This window comes from Chrysochloris asiatica, unplaced genomic scaffold, assembly GCF_000296735.1.
Source record: "Chrysochloris asiatica unplaced genomic scaffold, ChrAsi1.0 scaffold00062, whole genome shotgun sequence".
NCBI classification, from domain to species: domain Eukaryota; kingdom Metazoa; phylum Chordata; class Mammalia; order Afrosoricida; family Chrysochloridae; genus Chrysochloris; species Chrysochloris asiatica.
Window position 1 is genome coordinate 4,281,365 of NW_006408580.1, and position 15,037 is coordinate 4,296,401.

Genomic DNA, 15,037 nt, shown 5'->3' on the forward strand with positions numbered 1-15,037 from the left:
ATATTGTCAGGAGGGGCCAGTGGCTGGAAAAGGATTATCATATTTGGTAAAGTGGAGGGTTGGAGAAAAAAAGACCCTTAGCGAGATGGATTGACACAGCGGCAGTAGTGATGGATTCAAATGTAGCAATGATTGTGAGATTGGTGCAGGACTGGGTAGTGCTTTGTTCTGTTGTGCATCGTGTCGCTGTAAGTTGGTAGACTCGATGGCAAATACCAACATCTATACAAGTAATAAAAATATTCTATTGCTTTTAAATTTAAGAAATGTAAACTATAAAGGATATTAAGTTGATGAAAAGTTTATATAGAACTCACTCATCTATACTTTAATGTTGATTTTTGATTTTTATCTCCTAGCCTTTACCCAAGGGGCTATGGTGACACAGAGGGCTACTAACCAAATAGTAGTCAGTGGTTCAAACCCACCAGCTGTTCTGCAGGAGAAAGATGAGGCAGCCTGCTTCCATAAAGACTGACAGCCTCGGACACCTCATGGTTCTTTCTGTTCTACAGGGTTGCTATGACTCAACAGCAGTGGGTTGGTATCTTGTAGCCATTCAAAAACTGCAAACTTCAGTACCAGTGCTATTTTTGATATATGGTGCTGTAGGAGAAACACTGGACTAACTGCAAGGTCAGCAGTTCAAACCCTCTAGTCACTCCTTGGAACCCTATATAGGGTTACCAGTCGAAACCAACTTGACCACACTTGAAACCCTATACAAAATCGCTCTAGGTTGGAACTGACTCGATGGCACTTAACATCAGTAATATGGAGTCCTGTGTGTTGCTACAGAATCAGCACTCGACTGCTAACTACAAGCCTACCAGCTGCTCCTTGGAAACCCTATACAGGGGTCACTGCGAGTTGTAATTGACTCAACACCACTTAACAACATCAATTAACATACTTACTATATAGAAGTCCCTGGTGTGTGGCTGTAGGATAATCAACTGGACTGCTAACCACAAAACTGATGGACGTTCCTTGGAAACCCTGTGCAAGGGTTTGCTATGAGTCAGAACATGGAGCCCCTGGTAGTGTAGTGGATTACGAGCTGCGCTGCTAACTGCAAGGTCAGCAGTTCAAATCTACCAGTCACTCAAAGGGAGAAAGATGAGGCTTTCTGCTTCTGTAAAGATTTATAGCCTCAGAAACCCTGTACAGAGTCGCTACGAGTTGGAACTAACTCAACGGCACACCACCACCACCACAGAACTGACTTCACGGCACTTAACAACAATCAGTAATATAAGCATTCAGCTAGCTTTAGCATTTTATAATCTTCACTTTTTGATGGTTGGTTTATAACTTTTTATTTTGTCTGTCTTCTATTCTCAATAACCTCTGTATAGGAGATTTTACAAGAAAAACACTTAAAAATATTAGTGGTTGAAGTTCTGGGGTGGGGGGAGGGGGAGGAGGTGTAGTTAGAGGAGTATTCTTGGTCCTTACCCAAAATAAATTTATATTTTCCTCCTAATATTGTATATAAGAGATGAAATGTTGCTAGTAGATATTTAATATTTACCAAATGAACTAAGTGAACATAGTATCTTCATGCTTTCAGCCTTCGAATTGTTTCTTTCTAGGAAGATAACATACTCCCAAGCTGTTTGACAAAGTGTACTTGATGAATAAAATCAATCAGCACAGCATTTCACCAGATAAAATTTTAAATTCTCTTTAGTCATATACAAGGGATGGTTCAAAAAGTGTGTAGAAAAATGGAATTAAATGACAATGTAATTTTCCCACAAACTTTTTGCAGTATCCTCACTGCATTCATAGTTCTCTTTATGCTTCATCACTAGAGGTTCTTAGAAAATTCTTAGAAGAGGTGATAACATGAGAATAAATACCAAAGTCTTCAGAAAACAGATGCAAATGAAAGGTATCATTATGAAATACTGTTAATTAGAAAATGATTTAATGCTAATAAAGCTTGATAAATTTTACTCGTGGTGGAATTTGCACACCCTCCCCACCATCATGTCACAGAAGTAGGACAGTATGAAATTTCATAATTGCCTAACTTAAAAAAAAGTCTCATTTATTTGAATTCTAAGATAGAGCCCTCGGTCCTGAATTTATTTTCCATATGAAACTCTTAGTAGACAGGTACAAGATTTGTCAGTCCATAGAATACTCCCTTAAGATCGTAAGTCCAATCACTATTTGTTTTCTATTACTATATTTTGGCAGCAATTGTTTATTGGTCTGTCATTGCAGTAATTGCAACTTAACAATAAACCAGTCTGACATTTTAGTACTTGAAGATACATACCATATATATTTCTTTAAAAATAATCATACTTTTGTAATCAATACTTTACAGTAGACACCTCAAAAATCTACCATAGATGTGAAACTTAAAACGAGAAAAATTTAAGTTCTAAATCTTTATACATATATATCCAGATTTCTATATATATTATATATACATACATAAGTATATATAAAATATATATAATCAGATTTGAAAAATGAACAAAAACTGGGCACTGTACATAAAGTCTTTTTAAAACTCAAACAATAGAAAACTCTTTAAACATTAAACAATTTTAATAAAAGTTTCTGTACAATGCTAAGCAGTTTTATTTACACATAGAAAATGTAATAGGAGTACTGTTTGAAATTACAGAACTCCTTAAAATTTCAATGGCAGGTAAATCTGGAAAAAATAACAGCATTCCATTCACAAATATTTTCAAGCAATAAATATGTATTTATAAATAGTGTAAATTTACATCAAGATTAGAAACAAAAAATCACAAATCTGAAGTTTATTCCTTAGTCTATGTGCAACCCATTATCTTTGTGACTTGGCTGTTAATTTTTTTTTTTTTTTTTAATATTTTATTTAGGAACCAAAAGTGTAACCATAATGGTTTCAAAACTAGACAGAAAAACATAAAAGCAGTAAAAAAGTTTCTTAGACCTATCTTTTCACATTAAAAAAAAAAAAGTTGACCAAAGAAAGACTTAAAATTGCTAACTACCTTACAAAGAAATGACCAGCTAGGCTAGTATTTTTTTTTCCAAGGAAAATTCTTAAGGAGGAAAAGATAGATGAAAACCAATTCATCAGCCCAGAAATAGAGAAATATAAAAGAGGTTGTCTTCAAGTCAGTAGTCTGTATGATGTTGCCAGTTTTGTCAGATATATACAAAACATGGAAATTATTATTTGTTTTCTTCTGAAGTATAGCTGGACCAGCTTTATGAGAGTCCTGGAGTCAGAGCAGTGCTCTCCCCTGTCCAGTTGCTTGACACTCCACACTTGGAAGGTTGCATAGACACAGTTTTCAGCCAGCAGCCTTACGAGATAGCTACAAGAACCAGTGGTGCAGAACTGGGTTACTTCCTGAATAGCAGAAATGGTCTCATATTTAATGTCCATGGAACAATATCAAGATGAGGCGGATGGTAATGGAGGAGCCTGAAAATAAGTAAGGTTATGTTAATTAATTTAGAACACAAACTGTTAAGTATTTCCTAGACTATGGTTACAGAGTAATGTAGTCTGTTTATGAAGTTGGCAACAACCACTCTTGAAAAAGTTTAATAGCTTGACCCACAATGTAAAAGTATAACCTTCCGTGTATCTCTCACCTGACAAAATTTCCCAAGACTCTGAGACCAATACTCAACTCAGTGTATCTACTATTCTGTACTTATTCAACAATCAGTCAAAAAAATTATTTCTTTCCATTACTTAAAGATAAAGTCTTGTAGATTAACATATAAATTACAATTTCATTTGTGACTGACTTCAGAACTTATCTCATCTAGATTACATACTTTGTTCTGATCATTTGTGTAAGAGGATCATATTGGAGAAAATCAGTAATTCATAAATTATGTGTGCTTCTATTCATAAAGCTATCAATCTGTTAAGAGTAAAATGTTTGGTTTTAAATACCTATTACATGAAATTAAAAGCTATGTACAATTTATAAGTATAATGAATTTTACCAGGTTACATAACATACCAAGAAGTTAAGCTCCAAATATTACCATGAGGTGAATGCTTTGGCAAAGACAAAATTTTAATTATCTCGAAGTTTATTTAAAAAGCACACATGTAGGTATAATTTTTATTATTTCTTGATCATCCCTATAAACCAAAGTCCATTATCACTGAGTCAATTTTGATGCAAAACGACTCTATAGGACAGAGTAGAACTGCTCCAAAGGGTTTCCAAAGCTATTATCTTTAAGGAAGCAGATGGCCACAAATTCTCACACAGAGCAGTTGGTGGGTTTGAACTGCCAACCTTTTGGTTAACAGCTGAGCAATTTAATCACTAGAGTTCTTTGACACATCCCTTTAGTGGGCATTAATATATGCTATGTACACAACCATTTTATCAACTAAAAGCAAATAAAAAAGGACTTGATTTATAAATTGCCATTGAATTGGTTCTGACTCAGTGACCCTGTGTAGGGTTTCCAAGGAGCAGCCTGTTAGCTTTGAACTTCCAACCTTGTGGTTAGCAATCCAATGCTTATCCTACAGCATCACTAGAACTTCTAAGGGATATGACAGTGTTAGTATAAAAAGATTTTAACTGTGAATAAACCCCAACACACCCACTGCCATCCAGTCGAGTTGGACTTACAGTGGACCTAGAGGACAGAGTAAACTCTATAGGGCTTCTAAGGCGGAAAATCTGAACGGAAACAGATTGCCTCATCTGTCTCCAGCAGAGTGCCTGGTGGGTGTGAATCACTGATCTCGTGGCTGGCCGCCTAACACTTAGCCCACTGTACCACCAGGGTTCTAAACTGTGAGTACTGTGATATTTAGGTTGATCTCACTGAGATAAATGGGAATGATATATGCCAACTGCATATGAACAAACTTCTTGCAAGTAGGGGGTGAGGAGAAGAATGACACGATGACATACCTATTCTCAGGTACTGTCTGGCACTGTAGCATAAACACTGCTAACCAAAAGGTTGGCAGTTGAAACCTACCAGTTGCTTCTTGGAAACCCTATACAGGGTTGCTTGCTATGAGTCAAGCACTAACGTGATGGCACTTAACAATGACAACAATCTAATGAACCCAAAGAAAATTAAAATATTTTATTACCTCCTACTCTGGTAGTGTAGTGGTTACAAATTGGGCTGCGAACCGCAGAAGTTCGAACCTACCAGCTGTTCCGTGGGAGAAAGATGAGGCTTACTGCTCCCGTAAAGATATACAGCCTTGGAAACCCTGTACAGGGTTGCTATGAGTCGGTTCCGACTCCACGGCACATAACTACCACCACCACTTATCAAGTGGCAGAGCAAACATTGCTGCTTTACAACTCAGCTACCTATGTACTCACATGTCTATTTTACTTACTAATGTAAATTGGTCATAGACTTGCATCAGGTCCTCCATTTTGTACTGTTCTAGCACCACAAAATTTTCCAGATTTCCGCTTGTTTTTCGCGCACAATCTTGGCAATGTACTATGTAAGTCTTTCGAGAATTGCTCTCATTAGTGACAAAAAGCAGATCAAAAACCTCCACCTATTTTATACAAGAGAAAAAATATTCAAGAGAGAGAATGGCATTTATCGTATGGCTTTAGTATAATTATGGAATTCTACTGTACATCAAATTGTGGTGAAGATTAGGTACTAAGCCTTTGCTGCAAATGTATCGATGAATGTAGTGGAGCATACAGGAGGCAAAGCCATGAAAACTTCGTAGAGGGAATAAGCAAACATCTTGAGGGAATGAATCACTGGGCCTGGGACCATAGTCTCAAGGGGACACTAAAGTCAATTGGTGTAATAGTCCATAAAGACATGCTACTCTGGTGAATAAGAGACTGGGGTCTTAAAGTTCTTGAGTGGCTATCTAAGATGCAACTATTTGCCTCTCCTGGTGTGGCGCTGTGGGTTAATGCACCAGACTGCAAAGCCGTTTGAACTGCAAGGTTGGCGGTTCAAGCTCACCAGCTGCTCCTTGGAAACCCTATACAGGGTCGCTATGGGTCGGAACCGACTCAACGGCATTTCACAACAGTAACAATCAGGAGTTAAGAGTGATGAAATAAAAAACACATGGAAACAATTGCTCCAATGGACTAAAAGACCATGTGAACTTCAGTTTCCAGGACCCTAAGACCAGAACTAGATGGTGCTTGGCTACCAACTACTCTGAAAGGGATCACATTAGATGGTTCTGGATAGAGTGTGAGAAAAATGTGGAACAAATTCAAAATAATAAAAAAGACCAGGCTTAATGTTCACAGAGAGACTAGTGGAGCCCTGAGACTATGGCCCTTTGTCATCCTTCAGGTTTAGAATTGAACTCACCTCCAAACAACAGATAGGTCTATAAGGGGTACAGTAACACCAGTAAGGTACCACTCCTCAGAATAATCAACCATTTGAGATTTTTTTTTCTCCCCAAAAAAGGCAGCATTTACCCAAGAACGAACTTCAGAAAGGTTAAGATAGGAGGAAAAATGGAAACAGGAAACACAATGGAGGAAGTGGGTTACAGTGAAGGGATTGCAATCAATGAGATAAAACAAAACATGTATGAATTGCTGAACGCAAAACTGATTATCTGCTCTGTAAACCTTCACCCAATTCACAATTAAACAACAAAATAAAGTAGGTATTCATGGTTTCCCATCAACTGTCAGGTACATGATCGTGAGTGAGTTTTCATTTATAAGTCTCTTGTATTATAGATTATAGACACAAACAAAAAAGTATATTCATGAGCTTCACATAATTCTAGAAACAAGAATTCTATCTTATACAGAAAGATTGATAAGTTGCTAATGTTAAGGAAGAATAAGCAATATCATTGTTGGATAGGAGTTCACTCTCAAATACTGGAAAACTTATATCCTTGGACAAGTTATATAACATTAAAATAGTCAATGGATTCAGTTGTTTCAAATAAAAAAAACCTCAAATTACAGAATTTCAAGGGCTGGAATAGATAAGGCACTTAACAATGACAACAATCTAATGAACCCAAAGAAAATGAAAATATTTTATTACCTCCTACTTATCAAATAGCAGAGCAAACACTTGGTCTTTGGTGTATGCTTGAATTTCTCCAATGACAGAAAACTCCATGTCATCTTTGAACAGTTATGCTATTTAAAATGTCAGAGTTCACCATGTTTTCCAGTATTGTCAATAAGCAGCAACATGAGTCTAGTGATCTGAGCTGGAAAAGTTAAAAGCACTCTTCCACTTGACCCTCACTCACTTCTACCATTTAATCTGTTTTATTGATTTTACCTTTGAAGCATTTTCTAATTCTCTGCTTTTAAAATACTTCCATTGCTAGGCTCTACTCCAGGCCTTAAGATAACTCTTACTAAATTCACTGCAATAGCTTCCTATCTCCATCCACTCCAACTACCTTTCTCTGTAAACACGTATCTGACTTAGTCCCATGCTCAAAAATTTTTGATAGCTTCAATGACCTCGGAATATATATCAAAAGCCTTTAAAAGCATTCAAGATGCTTTGTGTCAACTACCTACCACCTAGACTTACAAGTAGAATTTGTTTAGTCTGTATTCTAGCGACATTGGACTACTGACTATTTTGTATCCCTGTTCTCATGCTGCTTTTATGATTCATGGCATCCTGCCTCCATTTCTCCACATTTTCTAACCTTTTCAAGGAATTTTCATCCTTAAGGATGGACTCACATATTAATACTTAATAAACTCTCATATATTCATTGCAATTACTTGTTTACAACTTTTCTCTGAAAAGAATCTAACTTCCTTCAGAGCGGGTACCACATTATCATTATTTCTGGAACTTCCTGAAAGCCTTGGCCACAAGAGAACAATTTCAAGTGTACTGCAAATTGAACCAGAAAGAACTTAATGTCAGTCTATGTTGGAGCTATATCAGATAACATCTAGCTCACTGAAATCTGTGTATGTCTGGACTGTCCCTAGTTTAAAATCTCAGACTAAACTTGATAATTATTATCTGTTAAAGATCTACTAAATGAATAGCTCTGCAGAAGATATTTTTAAGGTTAATTCATAACTATATCAACTAGTGAAATACCATCAGATTAAATTTTAACAGCTAAAAATAATACCACAGTTGAAGACAATGTCAATTTCAGTAAAATGCTTTAGTTTCTCATTAGTTTTATTATTATTTAATTACCTAAAGTTAAAAAAAAATAACTAAAGCAAAATTAAAACTGGAGAGACTAGAGGCTTTCATAAATCAACTGTGAATAAGAATAATTACTTACCTCACAAATACTACAGTAATGAGCTGGTTCTTCTTTTGTCCGCCCATGCCATATAATCTCTTTTCCTGCAGCAATGAGAGCTTCTCTCAATGTCTGACATTGCTTCAGAGTTCTCAGAAGACAATACCTATTGTGGGGAAAAAATTATTTGTAACCAGCAACTGAATATTGAGTATTTTTAGCATATGAGATATACCAATTAAAAAATAATACAAAGAGTCTCAGTTCTAATGTCTGCTGCTTAATTTTTCTTTTGTCAGTTTCTCAGATTTAAAAAAATAAGGCAATGCTCAGCAAGTCTAAAGATGATACTATTAAATCATTTAAGCTTGAGAATAACTATGTCTAAATATCAAGACATAATAATCTTAACATAAAAAAACTGACCCCTTGCTTAAATACAAGTTTCTAATTTTGGCTATTGGGCAAGTCTTTGAGAATCAATTTCCTCATCCTTGAAATAAAGGCGTCTGAATTACCGTTTTTAACTCTTATGATTCTATCTAGCAAGGAAGGCACTAATATTATTTCTGTCAATGCTAGCTCGACATTCACAAATAGCATCAACTATTTAGTTGTTTTTGAATCCCTAAGCAGAAAATCATTTATGGAACTAGTCTGTTACATTAAAAAAAAAAGGTTGCTGTAGTGCTTATTCCAACTCATGGCATCCTCGTGTGTATCAGAATAGAACTGTGCTCCATAGGGTTTTCAGTGGCTGATTTTCCAGAATAGCTAGGTCTTTCTTCCAAGGGACCTCTGGGTAGACTAGAACCTCTTAACTTTTTCGTAAGCAGCCGTGTACATTAACTGTTTGCAACACTCAGAGACTGTTACTATTACTAACCTTTCTGAAGTTTGTCCTTCGGTAAATGTTGCCTTTTAAAAAATCTCAAACGGTTGGTTATTCTAAGATATGTATATTTCACTAGAGTTATTGTTCCCCTTATAGTGCTTAAGAAAAAAATTTTTTCCTCAATTTTAACTTGATAATATTAAATTCTGTTTATATTAACACACTTGAACTTTTCTTATATCTGTATGTTGTCTATACTCACACTTATGATGCTAAGAACAGTGATTCTCATTTTCCTATAGTCCGCTCAATACTCAGAATTGCCTGCTAAATTCCCTTACTCTCCTGTGAATCTTAGTGGCTCAGCTTCTCCATTTGAACAGAGGTTGAACTAGAAAAACTAAGGCATTTCTTTTAAGCTCTAAAATTTGAAGACTCTGAAAATATCCTAAAGGAAAGGAAATGGGTTTAGCAACTGACTGTTATTTGAAAACAAAGGTCTAATCTGTTTCATTCATGTTGTCATTCTACTGCCTAGAACAGTGCCTGGCATATATAGTAGGTGTTCAATAAACATTTGATTACTAAACTAAAATTCAAAGTATGACAAGTAGTATAGTACATTTTTTCATAATTTTTATTTTCTTGCTCTCTGTATGTTACTAATATAAAACATTGTTATTTATAAGAAACTTGTACATTAAGCTGGATTGGGGGAGCGAGGTTAAGAGGGAGTAACTAAAAATGCATGCAAAACTTGTTAACTCAACATAAAACAATACCAATTTTAAGGGAAATTTAAAAAATATATTCAAAGGATTTCACTCTGTTTAGTTTTAGCAATTGTTGCATGTGCAACTTATTTAGAAACAAAAAATAATACTTATTTAGACTGTGGCTAGATATCAAAGCTAGCATGTTGTTGTTATGTGCTGTGGAGTCGGTTCCGACTCATAGCAACCTTGTACAGGGTTTCCGAGGCTGTAAATCTTTACGGGAGCAAAAAGCCTCATCTTTCTCCGGGGGGAACAGCTGGTAGTTTCGACAGCTGCCAGTTTCGAACTGTTGACTGTTGAGATTAGCAGCCCAATTCGTAAGCACTACGCTACCAGAGCTCCTTAGCTACTGTAATTATGTATGAAGGCAAGTCAAAAAGTATTGCGACTAGGGTTCCGATTCATTCAAGGATAGGCTTAGTCCAAACAAAATGTGTTTAAATATGTCTCTGCAATCAGTGGAAGGCTACAGACAAGTTCTCATAGCAATACACTGGTCTTGGTCTCGTTATATACTCACTCACTGCCATCAAGTCAATTTTGACTCAGCGATCCTACATAGGGTTTCTGAGACTGTAAATCTTTAAGGGAGTAGAAAGCCTCATCTTTTCCCTGTGGAGTGGCTTGGGGGTTTGAACTGCCAATCATCTGGTTACCAGTCCAGTGCTTATCCAACAGTGCCACCAGGGCTACACTGAAGCAGTTATTGCTGTTGGTACGTGCCTTTGAGTAGGTTCCGACTCATAGCGACCCTGTATAGGGTTGCCAAGGAGCAGCTGGTGAGCTTGAACCACTGACCTTGTGGTTCAAACCACCCTTTCAGTCCAGTGCTTTATTCCACAGTGCCACAGGAGATTAGAAAATGAATTTATTACACTAGCAAGTCAAGTCTATGTTAAGCAACGGATAGGCCTTGCTATAAGAAATCACCTTTGTGATCATGGCATCTCTACCAGGTAAGAAGGGTGTCTTAAACAAAGTATTGGGTGAAGATCTGCTATCTCGAAACGCTGACCTTAGCATTAGTCTTTTAAGCAAAATTGAAGCTAATGAAGATGTTATGGGACAAATAATAAATGGGGATGAGTCTTAGATTTACCAATACAATCCAGAGAAGAAGTACCAATCAAAACAGTGGCTTCATAGGAGATCTGCTAATAAATTCTGGGCAGAGAGATCAGTTTCAGAAGGCTATAGTGACTATTTTTTACAGTGATCTTCAGAATCTTAAAAAGGGTAACTTGAGAGATTTTTCTCAAAAGACACAGGCCAATCACAGGGCTTATTCGAAGTTTTAAGAAAATTGGAAAGTGCATTAGAGAGAAAAAGGCTAGGAAAGTTGTGCTGAGGAAATTGTTTTCATCACAACAATGCACCAGCTCATTCCTTGGGAAGCCTTAATACAAATCCACCTATATTATATCCCTGGTCTTGTCCCTTCCAACATCGTTTGACTCCCCAAACTCAAAAGAACATTTCCAAAAGAACGTGCTCTGAGTCCCTCGAGGAAGCCCAAACTGCTGTTTTGATGTGGTGTCAGCTCAATGGAATCTAGCAAGGAAAATGACTAAGACAAAACTTAAAAGAATAAAATAACAAAGGTTGGTGAGGAGATGGGGAAATTGAAACCGTTATCCATTACAAGTAGGAATGCAAAATGGTATAGTAGCTCTTGTGGACAACAGTGTAGCGGTTCCTTTAAAGAAACAAAACAAAAAAACTAAAAATAGAACTACCACTGCTGTTGCTGTTAAGTGCTGTCAAGTTGGTTCCCACTCACTGAGACCTTGTATAGGGTTTTCAAGGAGAAGCTGGTGGGTTTGAACCACTGACCTTGTGGTAAGAAGTCCAGTGCTTACCCTACAGTGCCACATAAGAATTCCAAAACTACCACATAGCTCATCAATTTCACTCTTAGGTATAACATCCCAAAGCAGACTCAAACTTGTATACCAATGTTCAATGCAGCATTATTTACAATAGCTAAAATGTGGAAAAAATTAAATGTTCATTAAGGGATTAATTGATAAACAAAATGTGGTACCATACATACAATGGAATACTACATGCAGCCAGTAGGAAAAACAAAGTCTTGATACATGCTACAATACAAATGGTGCCTGAACATATTATGTTGAGTAAAATAAGTCAAATCACAAAAGGTCAAGTATTAGATGACCACACTTGTATAAAATGACAATAATAGGTAAAAATACAGACCAAAATTTATTACTGGTTTCCAGGGGTAGGAGAAAAGAGTGAAAGGAGGATATTAAAGGTAGAGTTACACAGCTGATAAATGTAATTTCTGTAAGTAAGCTGTACACTTGTCAAAAGTTGAATTGGCAAAAGTTGTCTGATAGATATGTTTACAACAATGACAAAAAAACCTCAAAGAGTAGCTGTTGACATTCCTTATTTACACCTCATGGGATGTGGTGCCTTGGTTTGGAGATTTAGTGACATAGTTTCATGGGACATCCCAGTTAATTGGCCTAATGAAATATGGGTTAACTCAGTAAGTCACTTTTATTTAATATCTTCATGGTAACAATCTCAGCCACTAAAAAGTTGATGGCATGTACGTTAAAGAATACTAAGAGGTACACAGCCCACTCTATCTTACTGGAAAAATCATGCTGGAAAAGTGAACTTGACATGTAAGTTTTGTATCTTTTCTTGTCATTGATAACTCCAAGGACAATAGATAGCAAGTCTCTGATTATCAGTAAGACATATACCAGTTTCTTTTAAACCAGTCACATGGCTGAAAATCAAGGTCTCAGTCAATAATAAAATGAGTATCTTAAGAACTTCCATCTCTTGGATTAAAAATAAAAAGCATAAAACAAATATATGGTAACCAGAAGAATGCAGAATTTTATAAAGACCCCCAGATCAGCACTGGGATCTATGCTAACTATGAACTGGTCTTCATGGCTATGCCATTATCTATGGATAGTGATGAAAGATATTTTAATTAGGCCAACTGGCCATGATCACAGTTGTAGAATATCTCATTTATTCATTTTAAAATGGTAATCAAAAGGGAAAAGGGAGTTAATACTTATAATTCACACAGAAAATTATATTGTGATAAGGTGCATATTAGGTTGATAAGGTCATATCTACATTTAAGTACGAAAGAAAATGGAAAAACTTAAATTCTTAGTTCTAAAAAAGGGCTAATTTAGTCCAGGGTATCCCTCGTTAACCCAAGTAGGGAATCACCTAAGCAGCTGTAATTCCCAGGACTCTTACTTAATATAGAATTTACTTGATAAGCATAGAGCCTGGAACCCAATCTTAGTAAGATGATCAGACAAGCAAGCAGTAAAACCCTCATCATAAATGAGGAAACTGAAAACAGTATCTAAAAAAAATCTATAGGAATATTTTAAAAAAGATATTAGTACAATACCAACTTTCACAGATCACCATGTTTTATGATTAGAGCCTTAAGAGGCTACAGTGAGACAGCTAACTAACTGTAGTGTGGTTAGGAACACACATTCTAGAGTCATAATTGTTATTAGTTGTTGTCAAGTTAGCCTGATTCATGGCAATTCCATGCACACAGACTGAAATGCTGCCCAGTCCTGGCACCTTCATGATTGGTTTTCTGTGGCTGATTTTCAATCACCAGGACTTCTTTCTACTGCATCTTAGTCTGGAAGTTCTGCTGAAACCTGTTCAGCATCCATAGCAACATGGGTAGTAGTTAATATGAGGTGCACTGGCTAGGAAACGAGCCCGTGTCTTGCACATGGAAGGCCTGGGTTCAAATCTCCATTCCATATACATATTTTCTATGTTCCAGTTTCCATAACTAGGAAAAGGAAACACCCAACTTTATAGGGGATATGCAAATTACAGATTTTATATAAAGTGCTTAGATTAGTGCATGGCAGTCAATGCTTGAAGAGCTCTGGTGGTACAGTGGTTGGTTGTTAACCAAAAGGTAAGTGGTGTGAACCCAACAGCTACTCTGTGGGAGAAAAGATGTGGCAGACGGTTTCCATAAACATTACAACTTTGGGGCAAATCTACTCTATCCTATAGGGTCACTATGAGACAGAATCAACTCAACAAGCAACAGGGAGTTAGTGGGCTAATGCGCTGGACTTCAAAAGTCAGTTTGAACCACAAGGTCGGTTGTTCAAACTCACCAGCCAGCCGCTCCTTGGAAATCCTATACAGGGTTGCTATGGGTCAGAACCGACTCAAGGGCACTTTAACAACAATTAATATCCTATATTACTTGAACTTGTATAACTATGTTGTTGTTGTTGTTGTTATGTGCCATCGAGTCGGTTCCGACCCATAGCGACCCTGTATAGGGTTTCCGAGGGTGTAAATCTTTACTAAACTTAGTTTTTAATTAAAAAAAATAATTGTGGAATGGGTGCCAACTGAAATTGCAATAGTTAGTTCACATTAAAAAGAACATGACACAAAAGTTATTTGAAAAAGGGCTTAGCTTAGATTCCATTAGTGGTATTTTGGATGGGATAAATTATCGCCGTAGGGGCTATTCTGCACATAACACAAGTTTAGCAACACCTCTGGCCTCTACCTAGAGGATGGCAGTAGCAGCACCTCAAGTCAAAACATTGCCATATGTCCCCTGGGGTGGAGGGGTAGGAACAAAACTGCCCCTGACTGAGAAGTACTGCGCTATGGCTTAAAAACAAAAAAGAGGCAAAACTAAAGGGATTAGGAGTTTCCATAATTAATAATAATTATAACAATAGCTGGCATTCACTAAATCCTTACTCTATACTAAAATTTACATAATACTTATAAAATCTTTTTAGAAAGTTAATACAAATATTATTTCTATTTTTCAGAAACAGAAACAAAGACTAACAGGTTTAATAATTTGCCCCCAATGACCTATTCAGTGAATTTGAAGGCAGACTGGACTCCAGAGCTTGGGTTCCAAGACAATTACACAGCACTGACTTTCCTGTAATATTTTACTAGGCTATTAAATAACACATATGCCAAGACTTGGGAAAATAGAAAAGGAAATGCAAATAACAAAATGGTTACACATATACAAAAGGTACAAAGAAAGAGAGTGAACATATAAGATGGTACATTTAAAAACTAAAATATTAAATAATGCTTTAATGATGGTCAAAAGAATGACAAAATGATATGGTAAATACTTAGAGATACGATGAATGATTTTCAAAT

General features: G+C 36.4%; 1 protein-coding gene across 8 annotated transcripts in view; it reads right to left on the bottom strand.

Annotated features, from left to right (window-relative positions):
• Nucleotides 1-2,199: 2,199 nt before the first annotated feature.
• KDM6A (lysine (K)-specific demethylase 6A) overlaps nucleotides 2,200-15,037 on the bottom strand; it is a 298,541-nt gene continuing 285,703 nt past the window's right edge. For 3 of the 8 annotated variants that reach the window (XM_006864248.1, XM_006864250.1, XM_006864244.1), the window contains 3 exons: nucleotides 8,264-8,390; nucleotides 5,363-5,533; nucleotides 3,416-3,445 (listed from right to left, as the gene is read on the bottom strand). In XM_006864248.1, the coding sequence (XP_006864310.1) occupies nucleotides 3,416-3,445; nucleotides 5,363-5,533; nucleotides 8,264-8,390 (328 nt within the window). Of the gene's footprint in view, nucleotides 3,446-5,345; nucleotides 5,534-8,263; nucleotides 8,391-15,037 lie in introns of all 8 variants that reach the window. The other 5 variants (XM_006864249.1, XM_006864243.1, XM_006864247.1 and 2 more) reach the window with 4 other exon arrangements.